Here is a 22485-nt window from a genome sequence, read left to right on the forward strand (position 1 = left end):
TCCAGACAATAGAAGGAGATCTGAGTTGTTCAGCTAACCGGGTGGCCATCCAAAGGATTTTTGTTTGTTTGTTTGAGGTTCACGGTAGAGTGGTCCCCAAGGCAAGCTTTAGAGAAAGAAAGGCACTAGGCAGAGACGTCACACTGAGAGAAACATCATGTTCAAATAATGGGAACATCTAGCCAAGCCGAGCATTAAACATCCAGGAAAGTGAGGGGAGCACAATAACGGCTGTCCCTTGTGTGGTAATTGAGTTTGTTCGGTGCTAGAGTGAGATCATATTGACAACATTACATGAATCAGGTGAGCATTCTCTCTACCCTTCTATGCCATTTATCTGCAGGTGGAGATGGAATTTCTCACTCATTCCAGGCTTTTGCCATTTCGATCTACAGCAAAAACCCTCTTGTGCTCCAGCTCATTATGAGGACCACTGATGGATGACCTTCCCTTCCCCCGACCAGGGAGAATATTTGCCAGGTAGTATAAAGCCACTGGTCTCTGCTAAAAATACTTGTACGAGAAGGCAGGGTTGAGAGGCGCCACATCTCATGTTTGAGGTCAAAGCAGGGGTGAAATCTAGCAGGTTCTGACAGGTTCTGGAGAACCAGTAGCGGAAATTTTGAGTAGTTTGGAGAACCGGCAAATACCACCTCTGGCTGGCCCCAGAGTGGGGTGGGAATGGGGATACTTCATTACTAGTAGTATAGTGGTATAGCCTTTATTGTCATTGTAGATCATATATACAACAACATTACTCACCATAGCTTAATACAGAGCCATTCAAGTGGCAACATTGATGTAGAATGGAAGTGGTCATTTTTTGAAGGTCACAGAGGTCATCACTATTTGAAGTTACAGTAGACTCCCCAAAAGCTACATACGACCAAGTTTCAAACTTATGATGGCTGCATTCGCCCTTATGACCAATCACAGGGATTCTGTGTGACTTAAACTAGAATTACTGCCTGGATATTTTGGGGGGAGGTTTAGGAACTACATTGGAGCAAAGAAGAAGGAGGAGAAGAAGGAGAAGGAAAAGAAGAAGAAACCCCCCAAAGGATAAAAGCTGGTAATAGAATGTGAGATAGAAAAGGGAACAAGAGGAGGATGTACAGCGGTAAAATGCACTTACCTTCGCTACTGGTTCAGAAGTGTGAGCTCGCATGCGCCTCTTCTGCGCATGTGCAGAGGGTAAAAAATGGGACGTGATGACATTCCAGCGATGGGCGGAGCATCCCGCTGCAGGCCCTACCGGTTCACGCAAGCCGGATAGATCCGGATGGATTTCACCGCTGAAGATGTACCATCTACCCTTCCACCAAGTTGTTTCCTACCTCCGTTATAAACCCTTCCCATCACCACATCATCTAATACTCAAGGGCTTGTTAGGTTTTCAACAGCAGTGCAAGCCCATCCGATTTTAGAGGATACATGACAACTACTTGCCTTCTTGGCTCAAAGACTTCAAAAGAATACTTTTCAGTTCACAATATCTCATCATGCCACAGATCAAAGGGCTGATGTATTGTAAATGGATTTTGCTGTGATTTAAGGGGCATTTATTAAAAATGGGCTGACGCCTTTGTTCTATAAATTAATCGGAAGACTCCTTGCTTGAAAAATGCTGAGATATCTTCTAAACACATTGTCTTAGAGATGACAGATAGGCTTCTGCTGTCTTGAGACTCTGGTTGTAGCTGAATGGAAAGGTTGTGAATGTGAAATTGTTACTGCTTAAGCAAAGGCAGTAAGCATCCACATTTCAGGGAAGGCGCCCTGCATCTTAGAAAAGAGGAAGTCTATACATTTGATTGATCCCTTCACAAGGAATAATAGAGTAACAGAGTTGGAAGGGCCCTTGGAGGTCTTTTAGTCCAGCCCCCTGGTCAAGCAGGAAACTCTTTACCAGGAGAGTCAAACTCAAGATCTGCGGGCCAGATCCAGACCACAGGGTGCTTAGATCTGGCCCGTGAGCCTTCCCTGGAAACAGCAAAGGACCCGCTCACAGTGCCCTCCCAAGCTCCAGCTAGAGCATTGCAGGAAGCCGTCCAGCTAGAAACGGAGCGTGCGCAGGCCACACGCAGCCCTCCCAAACTCTGTTTTTGCTGGCAAAGGGTTGCAGGAGGCCCTCCCAGCTAAAAATGGACCTTAGGAGCCTGTTTTCACTGGCAGAGCCCTCGGGCCGCCACAGGCACCCCTGACGCAAGTGACATCAAGTTAGCCATGCCCTCCACTGGCTATGCTCCTCCACCACCACCACCCCGAGTTCAAACTCAATCCTGATACGGCCATCAATGAAATCGAGTTTGACACCCCTGCCCTATACCATTTCAGACAAACTTGATGACGTTGCCTACTATGGTAATGAAACATCTGCAAGAAAACCACCAAGCTCAGAGAGCACCAAGGACTGCACAAAGAAATCATTGCTGGTTTTCTGAAGGGTGCTTAGGTGAGGCCATCATACTGTTACCCAGTGGTGAAATTCACATTTTTTTACTACCAGTTCTGTGGGTGTGGCTTGGTGGGTGTGGCTTGGTGGGCATGACAGGGAAACGATACTGCTAAATCCCCATTTCCTCTCCACTCCAGGGGAAGGATACTGCAAAATCCCCATTGCCACCCCAATCTGGGGACGGCCAGAGGTGGTATTTGCTGGTTCTCTAAACTACTCAAAATTTCTACTTCCGGTTCTCCCCAACCGGCTGAATTTCACCCCTGCTGTTACCTTACAAAACAAAAGGATGTTTTGCTTATAAATGAATAGCCAATGATATCATTGCTGCTCTAATGGGATAGGGTTTGTGGAAGAGCAACCATAATTAAAAAAAAAAAGAACATTAATTTAGATCTTTACAACCAACTCTCAAAAGTGAAGCCAAAATTTAGGGGAGACATGATAGCAGTGTTCCAACATTTGAGGGGCTTCTATAAAGGCAAGGGGTTTAAATTACTTTCCAAAGCACCAAAAGGCAAGGCAAGAAACAATGGATGGAAACTAACCAAGGAAAGAAACAACCTGGAATTAAGGAGAAAATGTCTAACGGTGAGAACAATTAACTGGTGGAACAGCTTGCCACCAGAAGTTGTGGGTTCTCCATCACTGGAGCCTTTTAAGAAGAGATTGGACAGCCATTTGTCTGAAATGGTATCCAACCTCCTGTTTGAGCAGGGGGTTAGACTAGAAGAACACCAAGGTCTCTTCCAACTCTTATTATTCTATGTTCTAGTCTATGTTTTATCTGAATTTATGTTCTTCATGGGGTTTGGAAGTGAAGCAAATATTTATCACGCCCTTCCAAGACATCATCGTATCATGGATGCTTTTTCCTTTCTTCCTATGAATTATGGGAAGAAAACAAAATGTCTGCAGCTAAACTTCTTCTTAAAGACTCTTTAAAGTAAACAGATGTAGGCCCGGGGAAGTATTAGATGAAGGAACAAATTTGGAAATATGTTTCTGGTGCTTAATGCCTGGAGCGATTTGCAAAGCAATTTTCTACAGTAAAGCAGAAAAAGTTTTGCACAAATCGCAGCATAGGAGAAAAAAAAAAACTCCAAATAATCTTTCCTAGGCGATATTTGCTTATTTTTCTTCTTTCTTTCTTTCTTACCATGGCTATGCATTTGTTTTGCACTTATCTTTTCTTTTTCTTTTTTTTTCCCCTCCGAAGAAGATAAAAGAAACATTTTTTTTTTCAAAACAGGAAAAAAAAGAAGAAGAAGAAAGAAACTAGACAGAAAAGCTTTATAGAGAGGTTTTTCATGACTGTATCAGTTTTAAAACGAGAATGTCTTTATCCAAACATCTGGACCGACTGAACGAAATGACTGGGATTGTTTAGCTATAAAACTTGATGAATTGCAGTCTTTTATTGAAAGGAAGACATTGTTCATCTCTTAATGTCCCTCATATTGATCTGGTACTTTTGACTGCAGATCAGTTTTATTATCATTTTCAAGGTATCTCAGAAACGAAAACATGGGTGCCACCTATTCAATCTACATATTTGAATTTTTTCCCCCCTAGGGGAAATTTTTATGGTGGAAACACAATCAACTTAGAGGTGGCAGCGATGTCATGAATTTGTAAAGGAGGAGGAGAGGGAGGGAGGGAGGGAAGGAACAATACCAATAGCATTTAGATTTATATACCAATTCACAGTGCTTTTACAGCCCTCTCTAACCAGATTACAGAGTCAGCCTTTTGCCCCCAACAATCTGAGTCCTCATTTTACTGACCTCGGAAAGGATGGAAGGCTGAGTCAATCGTGAATTGGTCAGGATTGAACTCCTGACAGTGGGCAGAATCAACCTGCAATACTGCATTGGACTGTACCACCAAGCTGGAGGGAGGGAGGGAGAGAGGGAGGGAGGGAGGGAGGGAGGAAGGAAGGAAGGAAGGAAGGAAGGAAGGAAGGAAATTGGATCCAAAAATCTATTCTTGAGTGGCTCAGGCTGCTAATGCAGTCTGTTATTAACAGCAGCTGCCTGCAATTACTGCAGGTTCTAGTCCCACCAGGCCCAAGGTTGACTCAGCCTTCCATCCTTTATAAGGTAGGTAAAATGAGGACCCAGATTGTTGGGGGCAATAAGTTGACTTTGTATATAAATATACAAATAGAATGAAGACTATTGCTAACATAGTGTAAGCCGCTCTGAGTCTTCAGAGAAGGGCGGGATATAAATGTAAATAAATAAATAAATAAATAATAAATAAATATTCGGTCCACAACTTTCCATCTCACATTTAGTAGTCATGTACTATTAAGAAATCCACAAACGCAGTTTGATGGTAATCATGATGCTCGTTGGTGCAAGCATCTCCAGAGCATCAAACCTTTGTTGTATACAAGTAGGATAATAAAAACACATCTTTCTCAATCATTTTGCCTAATTCTTCGATCAATTCCTGTGGCTGCCTGGAATCCAACGCGATGTGAATTATTGTTGCTTTCTCTCCTTTCCTTATTGACACATTTTCATCATTGTCCTTCACAGAATAGCTATATTCTCTGTTTTATTTCTCTCCTCATCACCAGATACATCACATTGTTCATTTCAAAACAGCTCTCAGATGCTGGCTTCTGTCGATAGCTGTATGCGATTCATATTTATAGGCAAAGCAGATCGATCTCTTCCCCTCGCTTTCTCGACAGAGAAAAGTGCTTTAATCTAGCCACAGCAAGAGGAAAAAAAATAAAGAGAATGCTTTGCTAATAAAAGTAAATATATACAAACAATCTTTTTCTATGCTTTTCTGTAAGGGTAGGTGGGAACGACCTTGGAGATGGGAAAGAGAGTTGCAGACAGGAGCCATGGAAGGAGCGGGGGCTGGGAAGTATTTCAGAAAAGACCCTCCCCAAATTTCCAAAGAATAAAATGAATTAGGTGGCGTGGGGTGGAGTAGAGTAGAAGAGATTTGAATTGAAGAGAAGAGAACCATAAGAAGAATAGAGTAGAATAGAGTAGAGTAGAGTAGAGTAGAGTAGAGTAGAGTAGAGTAGAGTAGAGTAGAGTAGAGTAGAGTAGAGTAGATAGAATAGAGAAGAAAAAAGAAGAGAATGTAGAATGGCATGGCATGGCATGGTATGAATTGGAATAGAATAGAATAGAATAGAATAGAATAGAATAGGGTAGGGTAGGGTAGAGTAGAGTAGAGTAGAGTAGAGTAGAGTAGAGTAGAGTAGAGTAGATAGAATAGAGAAGAGAAGAGAAGAGAATGTAGAATGGCATGGCATGGCATGGTATGAATTGGAATAGAATAGAATAGAATAGAATAGAATAGAATAGAATAGGGTAGAGTAGAGTAGAGTAGAGTAGAGTAGAGTAGAGTAGAGTAGAGTAGAGTAGAGTAGAGAAGAGAAGAAAAGAGAAGAGAAGAGAATGTAGAATGGCATGGCACGGTATGAATTGGAGTAGAATAGAATAGAATAGAATAGAACAGAGTAGAGTAGAGTAGAGTAGATAGAATAGAGAAGAGAAGAGAAGAGAAGAGAAAGGAAGAGAAGGGAAGAGAAGAGAAGAGAAGAGAATGTAGAATGTAGAATGTAGAATGTAGAATGGCATGGCATGGCATGGCATGGCATGGCATGAATTGGAATAGAATAGAATAGAATAGAATAGAACAGAGTAGAGTAGAGTAGAGTAGAGTAGAGTAGAGTAGAGTAGAATAGAACAGAAATAGAATAATTGGACAAGTGTGATTAGACACACAAGGAATTTGTCTCCAGTCTTGCAAAATACTGTTTGTGTCACCTTGGAATAAAAACAGGACTAGTACAACTGATTGCGGTTTTGGTCTGGCCTAATCAAAGAGAGAAGCAACCTAGAACTAAGGAGAAATTTCCTGACAGTGAGAACAATTAACCAGTGGAACAGCTTGGCTTCAAGGGTTGTGGGTGCTTCATCACTGGACAGCCACTTGCCTGGAATGGTATAGAGAGTCTCCTGCTTGAGCAGAGGGTTGGACTAGAAGACCTCCAAGGTCCCTCCCAACTCTGTTATTCTGTCTGTCTTGACTACCTCATAAGGCTAACATTTTCACAGTGCATCCCACGATCCTTCATGAGATGGTGCAATCTTTTTGTAACATCAAAAAGCTCAACCTTTTTAAACACACCGCTCCTCTGGCCACCCTCGTACTGTACAATTCACAGTCAATGTTGATTCCATTCTGTTTATCTACAAACAGTGTAACGTCCCTTCAAATATATTTCGTCTCTCTTGAAAAAGGGATTAAGGGAAAATAAAATAGGCAGAGAAGAGGGAAGCTTCTCTGGATGGTCAGAAGGAAGAAGGGTGGATGTATCTCCCCTTTAAGGCCTTAAGAGTAGGAGAAGAGCCGGTGGGTGGACGAATTACACAGCGAGATCCAAAATTAAAATCAGAGGAATTTCCTGAATGTGAGAAGTAGGAAGCAGTGAAGCACCTGACTGCTGCAATTTTGGAAGTCCATCACTGGATGTTTTCAACCAAAGATTGGACAGGCTTTTCTCTGGGATGGTCTAAGAATCCCTGCCTTGGGCAGGCGTTGGATTAGAAGACCTCCAAGGTCCCTTCCATCTTTAGGATTCTGTTATTCTTTCTCCAGCATATCCTTGGTAGCTCAGCTCTAAATTTTGTAGTTCTGTTTTCAGTTTTCTGTCTGGTTCTGAGCAAGAAAATTATACCATCTCCTTGGAGATGGCGAATATAAATCTTTATTCATCTTATACGAATCTCTCCCATGTGTATTAATAACTAATCAATCCATTTTCATTTAGTTTCTCATTTTTGCCTAGATAGGCAACTTGGTAGGATTACATGGTTGCTGCAAGAAAGCTTTTCTCCATTCCGCAATTTAGTATTGATTCAATAAGAACATAGTTTTTCATCCTTCAAACCCTTGAGCACTAGCTCTGAAAACATGACAATGTTAATGTGACTTACACAAAGGGGCGATGATGAACTCTTACATGAATTGAATTAATCTGTTTCAGTGTTACTTTAGATTCAAAATTTAAATCTTTACTCAGACAAAAATTCATTTTGTGTTCTGGATCTGGGCTGCCACAAAGAACAGGGAGTCAACCGATTCTCCAAAGCTCCTGAGGGCAGGACAAGAAGTAACAGGTGAAAGCTCAATAAGAGAGACCCAACCTAGAATCAAGGGGAAATTTCCTGTCAGTGAGAATAATTAGTGGCTTGTCTACAAGGATTGTGGGTGCTCCATCACTGGAGGTTTTCAAGAAGAGACTGGACAGCCATCGTCCAGAAGGGTAGTGTCAACTCATAAAGCATTCCTGGCCTGCTCTCAAGTTGACATAGGCAGGAGGGGGGAGAAACTGATGGAGCAGCATGGCAGCCACAACCAGATGCATATTCCACACATACATTTCTCAAGGCTGTATCCCAGGTTACCAGAACCAGCTGGAGAGGCATGATCTCTACAGCCTGTGAAAGTGCTCCATTGGAGAATGTGATTTATGACATTTATGACCCTGGGAGGATGGGGGGAAAACAGGATCATAGTTGGGCCATAAATTACACAGGACAGAGCTGACTTCACTTGGGTACATGCTGACATGTTGCTCTTAATAAATAACTGGATTTCTTTTGAAACTTGGCTTAAATCTCACGGTTTAATTAGGGCATCCGTCAGAACCGTGACAGGAAGAGGATCTCCTGTTTGAGCAGGTGGTTGGATTGAAGACCTCCAAAGTTCCTTCCAACCCTATTATATGTTCTACAAAGTTTCTGACACAGTTGTAGAAAGCAATCTCCTTCTTATTCCCACCTACCATTGCTTCAAGTTAAAAAAAGGCTGCCCCTTCAATTAAAAAAAATGCAAATTTCATTCTACATTTAAATATGCATGCAAACACAAAGAGTTCAGAAACAAGAAGTAACTTTGCCTATTTTTTCTTCTTCTTCTTTTGCTTAGATGAGGAAAAGGCAAGGGGTAAACGAATTCCTCCCTTTTAAAGGTCGCCTTTATTTATTTATTGCTTTTAAAATAGTAAGAGGAAAAAAAAGGAACAAATGCAAAGATAATTACGACGGATCTATTCTCAAAGAAAATGCATAAATGTGCTTTAAAAACTGAAAAAGGGGAGGCTGGAAAAAGGGGGGGAAGTGTAATATATTATTAGAAAAATTAACAGGTCGTCTTAAAGAATGGGAAAGAAGAAGACTTGGAAAAGCATCTGAACATTACTTAATTTTCATCCTTTAAGAGCGAAGAATGGCTGTCGCCTAAGAAGGTCACACACTAATTAGATAATGGAATTTGATGCCATCAGATATCACGCTGGACAACAATTAAATGGTTGAAATGGCGGAGGGATCAATTCATGAAAAATTGAGGCATTTGTGATTGCAACTCGTGAATACTTTAAATTCTAGTTATTGGCAAGTACGCGTTTCTCTTCTTGACATGTACATGAGCTTTTCAAAGAGTTCTTGTTTGCAGGTGACCATAACATAATCAGAGCATTCCAAATTTTGCTAAATGACTCTCAAACGTTGGGTGAACTAATCCCAGCTTTAGGTACAATAATGATTCTTCAATCTGGACAACCTGGCAGGAATTGCATACTGCCTTCCCTGACAATAGCAATAGCACTTAGACTTATATCCTGCTTCACAGTACTTTACAGCCCTCTCTAAGGAGTTTACAGAGTCAGCCTCTTGTTCCCCCAACAATCTGGGTCCTCATTTGACCCACCTCAGAAGGTGCGTAAACTCAACCTTGAGCCTGATGAGATTTGAACTGTCGAATTGCAGGAAGCTGGCAGGCAGCAGAAGCAACTCGCAGTACTACACTCTAACCAGAGGTGGTATTCAACGGTTTGCACCGGTTCGTGTGAACCATTGGCGGAAATTTGGCCACGCCCATGAACCGGTCCCCCCGATTGCCGCTCTCTTGCCCCACCCGCCATGTTCGTCACTGCCATGTTCTTTGTGTACACGTATCCCATTGCCTTGCAAGTCTAATGAGATGCGCATGTGTGAAGAACATGGCGGCGATGGCAGCACCTTTTTCCACGACCTTCGGTACTTTTCGACAGCCTGCAGCCAGCTGCCTCAGCCACAAAGCAACTCTCAAAGAAGCAGTGGCTGGGAGGCTTCTTTGCTAGCCACTTTCCAGCAGCAGTGGCTGGCTGGAGGACGCCAAAAACTCCGGTCAGCTTGCCTTCTGGATTCTGGACCAGCCACCGCAGAAGGTAAGCAGCCTGAACGAAGAGATGGTGGTGGGGAAGGAAGTGGGGGCTAGGGCCAGGGCTACTAAAGGAGAGGAAATGGGGACGACTGGTGAAGGGAGAGCGGGGGTAGATAGGTGGAAATTTATTTTATTTATTTATTTTATTAGATTTTTATACCGCCCTTCTCCCGAAGGACTCAGGGCGGTGTACAGCCGGAATAAAATACAGAATATATACAATTAAAAGAAATTAAAAGAAACTATTAATAAACGGCCGATAATTTAAAAAATTTAAAAATTTAAAATCACTAAAACCCCAATTTAAAATCAACTATTTATGCCAGTCCTGCTTGAGTGAATAAATATGTTTTTAGCTCACGACGAAAGGTCCGAAGATCAGGCACTTGACGTAAGCCAGGGGGGAGTTCGTTCCAGAGCGTCGGTGCTCCCACAGAGAAGGCCCTACCCCTGGGGGCCGCCAGCCGACATTGTTTGGCGGACGGCACCCTGAGAAGGCCCTCTCTGTGAGAGCGTACGGGTCGATGGGAGGCATAAGGTAACAGCAGGCGGTCTCGTAAGTACCCGGGTCCTAAGCCATGGAGCGCTTTAAAGGTGGTAACCAGGATCTTGAAGCGCACCCGAAAGACCACAGGAAGCCAGTGCAGACTACGGAGCAGTGGTGTTACGTGGGAGCCACGAGCGGCTCCCATTACCACTCGCGCAGCTGCATTCTGGACTAACTGCAGCCTCCGGGTGCACCTCAAGGGCAGCCCCATGTAGAGAGCATTGCAATAATCCAGCCGAGACGTAACCAGAGCGTGAGTGACCGTGCATAAGGCATCCCGGTCAAGGAAGGGACGCAACTGGCGAACCAAGCGGACTTGGTAAAAAGCCCTCCTGGTGACGGCCGCCAGATGTTCATCAAAGGACAGCCGACCATCCAGGAAATTCCAAAAAATTTCCAACCTTTTCCTGTAAGTGTGGCTAGGTGGGTGGGTCATGTGACTGTCTGGGTGTGAGTGATGTCAAGTTGGCCACACCTATTCAATCACATGCCCCCTCACCTAGCTACTCCCACCGAACTGGTAGCAAAAATTTTTGAAACTCACCACTGACTCTAACCACTGCGCCACCGTGGCTCAGTGTAATAGACAAAGATCTGGGGCCTATTTCTAGTCCTGAACAATCTTTTTAGACAAGATAACATATATGCGCTCACTAGAACAATCCAAAGTCTTGCTGTTTTGTGTGCGTCAGGGTTTAAATAGGGAGGAAGGGCAAAGACAGAAGTAATTTCTAATTAAAACACTTCCTGGTCAAGATGAAGAAAATTAAATTTTATCTCTAAGAGGGAAAGAAAATGAGGAACGCCATGTTTCATTTTCTTCAGGCCACGAGCTGTCACTTCAGCTTTCTTTGCGAGAGAAGTTATTTGAAGATGACATAATTAAAATATTGGAATGGCGGTTTTAAGCATACATGACAGTTGTTTATTAAATTGGTACACAACCGGTGGTTGGGCTTTTTTTCCCCTTCTCTTTCTTTTTTTTTTTAAATGTCTTCTTTCTTTTAGCTAAACACTATGTGGTGTTCTTGATATTATTTATGCCCTCTTGTGCTTGCATGGCGCTTCTCCTCATCTTTTAACCAGCTGGTGAAGCAACAAATTATTTTGACCTACAAGACTTTTCTTTTCTTTTTTCTGAATGAAGTGTGAATCCATAAACGTGTTTGACAGCAAAAAGATACTCCAAAAAGAATTTAAAAAGTTTTAAATTAAATGAAAGGGATTAGGCCAAATAGCTGTTTTGGTTTTAAAGGATTCTGGGTGAGGAAGTCACCGATAGAGGAGGTTATTAATGAAAATGAGGTTTATCACACAATGGCTAACTAATCATAGGTCCATAGTTTTGAAAATAAATATGTGAACAGCTGCTATGTAGGACAGACAGAGAAGACTAGAAGACCGCAACCCTGAACACCAATTAGCAGTCATAAGACATGAAAACTCCCTAATTGTCAACACATGGACAGACTCAACCAGTTTCAACTGGGAAATTGTGAGCAAAAAGACTCACAATTCCAAGACAATTCTGGAAAGCCTGGCACTCAGACAAATCAGCTATCGACAAGCATATAGAGATAAACAACATCTACATCCCATTCTAAAAAGACAATCAAAAAGCTAAAAAGGAAACATCTATGGAGATTCTCTGTCATCCAGATCATGGTTGTCCCAAAGGTGCTTTTTCAAGAGGCAACTGGACTTTCTGGTTTTTCTTTGAAGACGTTTCACTTCTCATCCAAGAAGCTTCTTCAGTCTCTGTCTCTGTCTGTTTGTCTGTCTGTCTCTCTCTGTGTCTGTCTCTGTCTGTCTGTCTGTCTGTCTGTCTGTCTGTCTCTCTCTGTTTATGTCTGTCTCTGTCTCTGTCAATTATTATCCACTGATAAAAGAGTCTATGGAGATTCTCATTGTTTCGCTTCTCATCCAGGAAACTCAGAACTGAAGACGCTTCTTGGATGAGAAGCAAAACATCTTCAAAGAAAAGTCAGAAAGTCCAGTTGCCTCTTGAAAAAGTGCCTTTGGGACTAAAAAGGAAACAAAAAAACCAGAACATATCCTTGCCAGCAATCGACACCCAACTAAGTAGTTATTAACACCAAAATGAATACTAGGCAGACAATCAAGAAGTAAACACCACCACAATCAAGGCACTATCAATTCATCCAAACAAGCTATAGTAAACCTATGGCTTAACCTGCTATACCAACCCATGCAATTATGGTTTAGTCTACAAACAATGGTTTAACACAATGAGTGAATCCAATCTAGGTATGATATGAAATGCACATTTTCTCTAATCCTGCAGTGCTTTTTTTTTTTTAAATATATAGAAGCAGGGAATAAATTGATGGGGGAACATTTAAAGGATGAAAGCCAGGGAAAAGTTTAATCTCCTGCTGTAAAATGTCTAATATATTTGCTGAAGGGATATCTCAACGAAACCAACCCTTTTGGTAATTTTTTTTAAAAAACTGAATTACTTTTAGCATTTTTTTTAAAAGTTGAGAAAAGTGGACTTCGTGTTGGAGCGAAACAAAGAAACAGTGGTAAAAATGAGATTGTTCTGGAGTTCCTTCCCAATTTCACAGCAACATTTTAATCAGGATTCCAATGCTATTTATTTGTACTTTTCCCCCCAATGGCAAAAAAAGAGAGGAACTCTCGTAGGCAAAAACTGATAAGACGTTCATGTTTTATAAATGATTCTCCAGCTGAGTCAACGCATTTTGAAGAGCGAGTGAAATCCAAGTAAGAATTAAAGGAAGCTTTGATTGACATCCTGGAGATTCCTCCTACCCCCCCCCTTTTAGGGTATAATTCAACAATTTATCTACAGCTAGCTCTTTTCAAGGCGATGGCATTTATGTCACAGATGTCTGTCAATATTTTGCTCGTGTTTTAATTGCACTAACTTAACATTTAAAAAGCATAATTAGACGCAATACATAACTGCCTTATTAGTCATACGATGGGTTATAAAAATGGGCCAGCTGGAAAGCTTTGTCCACTGACTGTGGGTGGATAAACATGGGGAAAAGCCTCTTATCGCAGTTCCTAGCTGGTGGTGAGCCTGGAATCCCTGAAGTATCTCGCTAAGACTGTGTTCATATTCCCATCTGGCCACAAAGCTCTCGGGATGACTTGGTGGTTGCTCAGCCTTCCTATCTATATTTTTCGTTTCATATGGATATTTTAAACAAAGTGCCCAAAGCTAAGAACACCATAATAGAAGAGAATATTTGCAGCTTAAGGGTTGAACTGTGGGCTGCTTGGTGCTCTCTGAGCTTGGTGGTTTTCTTGCAGATGTTGCATGACCCAACTCATGGGTCATGTTGCATGTCAACTCATGTTGCATGACCCAATTCACCAGGGGCCTCTGGTGGCTCAACAGACTAAGCAGTCTGTTATTAACACAGCTGCTTGCAATTACTGCAAGTTCCACCAGGCCCAAGGTCGACTCAGCCTTCCATCCTTTATAAGGTAGGTAAAATGAGGACCCAGATTGTTGGGGGGGGCAATAAGTTGACTTTGTATATAATATACAAATGGATGAAGATTATTGCTTAGCACAATGTAAGCCGCCCTGAGTCTTCGGAGAAGAGCGGGATATAAATTCAAAAAAACACAAACAAACAAAAAATCTAGGTAACACCATCACTGCTAGGAGGGAGTGGGGTATGCAGGATGGAGGAGGAGGAGGCAGAGGAGGAGGAGGAGGAGGAGGTGGACTATGAGGTCCTTGGTGCTCTCTGAGCTTGGTTTTTTTCTTGCAGTTAGGTCATGCAATTGCAAGACCCTAGTTGGGTCATTATGCATGACCCAACTAGGAATAATCATCAGTTCACCGTTGGGTCATGCAATGTTTTCTACAAGAAAACAACCAAGCTGAGAGACCTCATAGCTAAGAATATACTTTCTAAAGTGGTTCTTCTTTTGTTAAATAAAGAAGCTGAATTCAAGATAGAGTTAGAACTCAGTCATGTCTCTTTGGGACTTTGTCTGAGACTTTGTCAGCTTTGATTCTGGCCGAAGCAAATCCTTGGGGGAGGAATTCCTTTTTTCCCTGACCTTACCTTACTGGATGAGTTTGTCTCTTCTTTAAGGAGACAAATCAATCACACATTGACATACTGTGGCCTTACTTTCTGGCAATGTTCACCCCTCTGCCTAGACAAAACCTTGGCCATATTTAAATAAAAGAATTAGAGCCAAGAAATTCAGGCAAGTTTCCCATCTTTCCTACAATGCAACCCTCCCCAATTTTCTGAGTTATCCCCACATATTTTGCATGCCCCACCCAGAAGCTCTTGGCTCAAACTGATGTATTAACCATCATTCTTTTGCGTTTTTAAGTTTGCATTAGTTTTTTTTCATCTTTGCAATAGTCATTTTTTAATAAAATGACTACTTAAAAAAAATTCAACTCTTACTTATGATACTGCCAATTCCACCCCCACAACTTGTATACCCTTCAACTATTTTTTTTAAAAAAACACCAGGTTACTCATGCACCACACTCTCATTCACACACCCCAATGCGGCTGTTACACTTGTAAATGAAAATGGAACGATAATCACATAATGAAAAGTTTCAGAGAGGTTGGCTCACTTCTGCTTATGCAAATTGGGGGTGTCAGCATGGAGACATATTTAAAGGGAGATGATTCTTCTTCTTTTCTTCTCCCCTTGTGTTGAATTAGCCAGCTACATGGCAGTTGTCTTCAGTTCTGCTTTGCAAGTTCAGAAGGATTTTTACAACATCCCTATTCTTTGATGGCTCAGAATTTTAATCTGAACCAAAGAAGAGTTCAGCGTCTTATCCCTTCTTTCTTCACAAGCTCTCAACCGACTTCTTTTCTTCAGTGACAAAGCCTAATCATTTTTTTCTCTCCCCAACCCAGTTTTCATATCAAAATTCTATTTTTCCCCCCAGAATCTTTGTCAGGGTTCTGACAGATGCCCTAATTAAATCATGAGCCTCCAGCCAAGCTTCAGAAGAAATCCAGTTATTTATTAGGAGCTTCATGTCCGCTCGTTCCCAAGGGAAGCCAATTTTGACCCCACATAATTTATGCCCCAGTCATGACCCTGTTTCCTCCCTCCTCCCAGGGTGTGTCATCAGTCACATTCGCCACCGGAGCAATTTCACAGGTTGTAGAGATCACTCCCCTCCGGTCTCTGTTGGTAACCCTGGGAGACAGCCTTGAGAGAGATGAGTCTGGAATGTGCATCTGTCTTTGGCTGCCATGCTGTTTCATAGTTTTTCATCCCACTTGCCTATGGCAACTCAAGAGCAGGCCAGGGATGTTTTGCGAGTTGACATTCTTCTTGACATTGATAGACCATGAAGCAGACCCTTCTGAGCAGAGGTGGGACTTACCTTCCCTACTGGTTCACAAATGTGAGTGTGCACATGCTCAATTTGCTCGCATGCGCCACCTATGTGCGTGCACATGGCCTGTACATGTACAGTAGTCACACATTACTTCCAGGTGGGTGGGCGGAGCCTCCCGCAGTTGTCGCTACCGGTTCGCATGATCGGAAAGAACAGGGTGAATCCCACCACTGCTTCTGAGTTACTATCACTATTTTCTCCTCCTCCTCCTCCTCCTCCTCCTCCTCCTCCTCCTCCTCCTCCTCCTCCTCCTCCTCCCTTCTGCATGCAAACTGTGTGCTCTAATGTCTATGGAGGTTCTCAGACATCCAGCTCATGGCTATCCTAAAATTGCTCATATTTTAAAGGCTGGATTCCCCAGCAATTAGTTAGAACTGAAGACACTTCTTGGATGAGATGCAAAGTGTCTTAAAGAAAAGAAAAATAAACCAGAAAGTCCAGTTGCCTTTAAAATAATAAGGCACGTATGTTCCAACATTATTTCACAGCCCATTTCTAAGCATGGAAAAATTGAAAGAAACACCTCTAGTCTAGAAATAAAAACACTGCTGATCTGCTACAAGTCACTGGGAAATCAAATCCTGATATTATTCACCTATCTAAACACTTCTCGCTCCTTTTTTTTCTGTGTCTTCTACATCATATTCTTCTAAACAAGCCATCCAAAGATCACACCAACAAATGGCCCACAGAATACTCTTTAATATGGGACTTGCTTCATTCATGATTAGAAAATAGAGGTAGAAATTAGAAATTGGGAAAATGCTACCAGGTATATTGCTATATAGTACAATACATGATCACTATGATGTATACGTAAAGGTTAGAAGTTAATAGATCAGGGGTCAGCAACCTTAAACATTCAAAGAGCCACAAAGGCCCTAAACGGAAGCCCCCCTTTCAATTCTGGAGCCAACCAGAAGTCCGGTTCCCCCCACCATAGAGTGTCCTCCTAGCGTGACGTCCTTTTTCCTCTGCCTATCCTAACTGAAAGTCCTATCAATTGTGGAACTGACTGGCGGCATGGAGCCACAGCAGGGGGATGAAAGAGCCACATGTGGCTCCAGAGCCACAGGTTGCTGACCTCTGTGATAGATTATTACTATGTATGTGCAAATAGTATTATTATTAGCATTATTATTACTATTATGCATGAAGTGAATTGACCCGGACAATGCACTGGTCACTAAGCACTTATGGTTGTTATAGAAAAAAGTATAAAAATAAAATTAAAAACAAAAAACAAAACAAAACAAATGGCCCACTGAGTTCCAAGTAAGGGGACAAGGTGAAAAATAGGCAGTAACCAATAAGCCTTGCAATTGTTGGAGTCTGTTTTGGTTAAGAAGGCATGGAAAGCATTCGCGACTTACTTCGCGGTCCAACATGGCTGGAGACACCACCGTGACAATGTCTCCTTTCTCTGGGTCAATGTAGAACATGTTTGGAGACGGTTTGTCTGGAGTCTGCTTCAGAATGTTGTATCTCAGCACAGCATTATCTGTAGAGGTGTCATCTGCATCAAATGCCGTCACCCGCATAACGGTACTTCCTGGAGAAAGGGGAAGAAGCAGAAGAAATTTTTATTTTCACTAATTAACCCACTGACTTCTATCCATTTTGCATCTAGTTTGTATGGTCCGGTGCTTCTTGTTTAGAAAATAAAGATTCCGAGGATTTAAGAGAAGAGAAAAAAATTGAGATGAATTGAAATAATTCTCGGTTATATCATTTTATTCTTCTTCTTCTTTTAGAATAGAATAGAATAGAATAGAATAGAATAGAATAGAATAGAATAGAATAGAATAGAATAGAATAGAATAGAATAGAATAGAATAGAATTTTTTATTGGCCAAGTGTGATTGGACACACAAGGAATTTGTCTTGGTGCAGATTCTCTCAGTGTACATAAAAGAAAAGACACATTATCAAGGTACAATTCTTACAAAACTTAATGATTTTTTTTTTTAAAAATGCATTTATATCCCGCCCTTCTCCGAAGACTCAGGCAGCTTACACCATAGGCTACAAATGATTATGACTATGCTAGTCATAGGCTACAAATAAGCAATCAGGAAACAATCAATGTCAGTATAAATCGTAAGGATACAAGCAACAAAGTTACAGTCATACAGTCATAAGTGAGAGGAGATGGGTGATGGGAACGATGATTAATAGTAGCGCAGATTTAGTAAATACTTTGACAGTGTTGAGGGAATTATTTGTTTAGCAGAGTGATGGCGTTCGGGAAAATTTTTTTCACCTAACTAGATAGACATTATACATTAGAGCAGAGTTGTTCAACCTTGGCAATTTTAAGACTTCTGGGCTTCCACTTCCAGAATTCCCTAGGCAACATAAGGAAGCTAGTCCCTTTCTCCTCTTACAAAAGGCCTCTGAAGTGAACTGGATGAGAGAGAGGGGGGGGGGGGAGAGAATGAGTTGCTCAAAGTAAGCCACAAGTTTCCATGGTCTTTCGGTTCCATGGTTTCATCCAGGGGTGTCCTTTGCAACATTAAGATTGCGGACTTCAACTCCCAGAATTCCCCATGCTGGCTGAGGAATTCTGGGTGTTGAAGTCCACATGTCTGAAAGTTGCCAAGATTGGACCTGGATACATTAGAAACGTTTCTAATGGATCCAACTTAAAACTGGACTGCAGCTGTACCACAAATGATAAGATAAATTTATTGTCATATTTTTTTTAACTGCAAGCATACTGGCCCACATTAAAAATGAAATTGTTGCCTGATCAAGAGAAAGTGTATATCTACCCAAACACAAACACACATATACACATGCTATGTAAATACATAAATATATACCTGCACCATACACAGAGAGAGAGAGAGAGAGACAGAGAGAGAGAGAGAGACAGACAGACATATTAATCACTGTCCATTTTGAATACATAGCGGAAATCGGTAACTTGAGAATTCACAAGGCTGATGCTATGTGGAACAAAAACGGTGGGATTTGTGACTGTATAATCACATAAAGAAACCCAAAGGACCCCTAGTTTATTACAACAAGTCACTATCTTCTCTTCTCAACGGCCCAGCTTGCTTTTCAAAACCAACTGACTACGGCTTGTTCTTCAAACCTCATCAAGGGGGATATATTGATGGCTATTCCCTTGCAAGGGACGGATGGAGCCTTGAGCAGGACACATTCTCCCGCATTTCCTGGCGGAGAACTTATCCTCCACTAACCATACGACTGTAAATTCAATTAGAAGCCTTTAATGAATTTTCCATGCCCACCTCATTAAGCATATTCTTCTGCAGCCTAGTTATCTCCCCCGCTGTGAGCAAGTTGTAATTAGAAAAAGCAGGGGATTATTAACCCTGAAGTGCGAAGGCCACTCGTACTTTTCCAGATCTGGCGGTCCAATTTACTGGGAGCAGCTTCCCTCTCGTGCATTTCAATCGGGACTTATCTCTCCTTCACCTGCAGTCCAACTTCTGAAATGAGGCTCTGACGAGACAGCTGCCAGAAAGCTTAGCCCGAGTTTGTTGCTCAGAGTCCCTTTTCCTTTTGCAAAAAATCAAGGAGGGGGCTGAGAAGTTTTTTTTCTTCCGCTTTTCTTTTTGGTTCTGCCCCTTGAGTGTTTTCCTAGTTTAATGGCGGCATTTCCAGCCCGCCCCCATCTTTTGCATCGTTTCCCCGCTCAGCCTCTCTAAGGCATGGATAAAACATTTATGTCTGTTTGTGGTAAGCAAAGACAAAATGGCACAAATGATTCTGTGTTTGCTTGTTGTTGTTGTTTTTTTTGGCTAACATCCAGATGCACAACTGTGCTCAGATAAAATGCTGTCTAATAATGAAAAAGACACAGAGGAACTAAGGATAATAATAATAATAACAATAATAATTTGTATATTATATACAAAGTCAACTTATTGCCCCCAACAATCTGGGTCCTCATTTTACCTACCTTATAAAGGATGGAAGGCTGAGTCAACCTTGGGCCTGGTGGGACTAGAACCTGCAGTAATTGCAGGCAGCTGCTGTTAATAACAGACTGCATTAGCAGCCTGAGCCACAGAGACCCCTATAATAATAATAATAATGTGTTCAACTAGTGATATGTGATACGAAATCCAGCAGAGTTATCTCGTTTGCTGTGTATACTGTCATTTTGTGTAAATATGATAATAACAACAACAACAACAATAATAATAATGTGGATAGTCAACATTGCTAAACCTGGCGACAGCAGAATCGATGAGAAACAACTTGAAAAAAATCACCGGATATCAAGATTTGAGAATCGAATTGCAGAGACTCTGGCATAAACCAGTGCAGGTGGTTCCAGTGGTACTCGGCACACTGGGCGCTGTGCCTAAAGACCTAGGCAAGCACTTAAAAGCCATTGGCGCTGACAAGATCACCATTGGTCAGCTGCAGAAGGCCACCTTACTGGGATCTGCTCACATAATTCGCCGATACATCACGCAGTTCTAAATGCTTGGGAAGTGTTCGACTAGTGATCTGTGATATAAAATCCAGCATAGTTATCTCGTTTGCTGTGTATACTGTCATTTTGTGTAAATAAAACAACAACAACAGAGTTGGAAGGGACCTTGGAGGTCTTCTAGTCTAACCCCCTGTCCAGACAGGAAACCCTACACCACTTCAGAGAAATGGTTATCCAACATCTTCTTAAAAATTTCCAGAAAAGCATGCCTAATTCATTGTGATCAAAATAAAACAGCTTTTTAGAGAAGTGGCATGGTGAAGGAGAAACGGCTGGCTGTGACACTCATCACAACTAATTACATGTTTGACTGTCAATTTGTACTTTAAAGAAAAACAAATTCCCGGGAAGCCACAACAAATCAGAGAAGAAAGATCTATTCTTCTTTCCAATCAAGTGCATTTGAATTGCAGCTGCAAATATTAACTTATGGCTGTTGTTAAACTTGGAGGCTTCACCCAGTCGGTAGCCTGTTTAGCAAGAATTAATGCGCTACAGACCAAGTTTCCCTACAGTCTCCAAAAATTCTGTCTTTCCCAATACACACAGCTATTCAATGCAAGACTTTTCAAAGGTTCGACTGCCCTTTCCGAATTCCTTTATCTTAGAGCCTTGGGTCAAACCAGTGGAACCCTGAATTTATAGCTTCACATATTCTTTTTCTAGTAGTTTTTCCATCTAATACATTCTAAACGATGCCAGTAATAAAACTCATGGCATCGTTGACAAATCAATTGGTGATGCAATGGAGAGCTAGGTTCTTGTCTACAAATCCATCCAGGAGATGATCTGACATTCATCCTCAAATCCAAACAAGTTCTTTTACTGGCAGGAATAGCCAACCCTTCAGAAGATAGGCTCAAGGATCTTAACAGAGTTGAACATTGGGCACTTTCTAAGAAAATGAAATTCAACAGTGAAAAAAGTAAGGTTCTACATTTAGGCAAAAAAAAACCTAACACAAAATGCACAGGTACTGTATACCTTGCTCAATAGTAGTAACTGTGAGAGGGATCTTGGAGTCCTAGTGGACAACCATTTAGATATGAGCCAGCAGTGTTCAGCAGCTGCTAAAAAAGCCAACACAGTTCTGGGCTGCATGAACAGAGGGATAGAATCAAGATCATGTGAAATGTTAATACCACTTTATAAGGCCTTGGTAAGGCCACACTTGGAATTCTGCATCCGGTTTTGGTTGCCATGATGTAAAAAAGATGTGATACTCTAGAAAGAGTGCAGAGAAGAGCAACAAAGATGATTATGGGACTAAAACATATGAAGAATGGTTGCAGGAACTCGGTATGTCTAGTTTAATGAAGAGAAGGACTAGGGGAGACATGATACCAGTGTTCCAATATCTCAGGGGCTGCCACAAAGAAGACGCAGTCAAGCTATTCTCCAAAGCACCCAAAGGCAGGACAAGAAGCAATGGATGGAAACTAATCAAGGAGAGAAGCAACTTAGAACTAAGGAGAAATTTCTTGACAGTTAGAACAATTAATAAGTGGAACATCTTGTCTGCAGAAGTTGTGAATGCTCCAACACTGGAAATTTTTAGGAAGATGTTGTATAACCATTTGTCTGAAGTGGTATAGGGTTTCCTGCCTGAGCAGGGGGTTGGACTAGAAGATCTCCAAGGTCCCTTCCAACTCTGTTATTATTATTATTACTTTCAGCTTCAGCTATGAGAAAGTTGCAAAAAATAAAGAAATAAAATGGGAGCATTGTTTTCTGATAGAGGAACTTCCTAAAAGGATCTTGGTGGCTAACTTCCATTAGCAGACATTCTTGTTGTGAAGATTGAACGGTAAACAGCTGATAGTCTCGATCCATGCACTATTAATCTGTAGGAGAGGAGCAGGCTGAGCTGGAAGGGGGGGTTAAATGTGTCATTGGTTTGGAATCATTGCACAGCCAGAAGAGACCCAAGTTCAACTCTTATTAACTCTGTTGACTCTTATTTAAGTGCTGATTTAGCTTGGATCAGATTCTTGTGTATAGGTAGCAATAACAAAGTCTTCAGTGCTTTGAACTTCTTCAGTGTTCCTGTTTCTTTGTGCCAGACATGATCAGATGGAAAGAGTGCTTAGCATCTGGTCAAGTCAAACAACCATTTATTAGGGTTAGGTTAAGGTCAAATAGCTTAGCAGAAAAACACTTATACACTCCACCCTCTGAGCTTCTGAAAACAAGGGAAATTCTCCCAGGGCAATCAACAGTTCCTGGTATTTCTATCAACCTTCTTTCTGTTCAAATTATAAAACTGCTGCCAGGAATTCTCACACTCTTAAAATATTCCCTTTCACTGAACAGGAAGCTGTCCCAAGCTGCAATTCTTATAACTCGCCATATGGATC

General features: G+C 41.6%; 1 protein-coding gene across 1 annotated transcript in view; it reads right to left on the minus strand.

Moving 5' to 3' along the window:
• Positions 1-22485, minus strand: part of CDH13 (cadherin 13) — a 567998-nt gene that overhangs the window by 139673 nt on the left and 405840 nt on the right. The window contains exon 7 of the mRNA XM_058155303.1: positions 17022-17200. Coding sequence (XP_058011286.1) covers positions 17022-17200 — 179 coding nt within the window. The remainder of the gene's footprint in view (positions 1-17021; positions 17201-22485) is intronic.

Source organism: Ahaetulla prasina, chromosome 12, assembly GCF_028640845.1.
Source record: "Ahaetulla prasina isolate Xishuangbanna chromosome 12, ASM2864084v1, whole genome shotgun sequence".
Taxonomy (NCBI): Eukaryota; Metazoa; Chordata; class Lepidosauria; order Squamata; family Colubridae; genus Ahaetulla; species Ahaetulla prasina.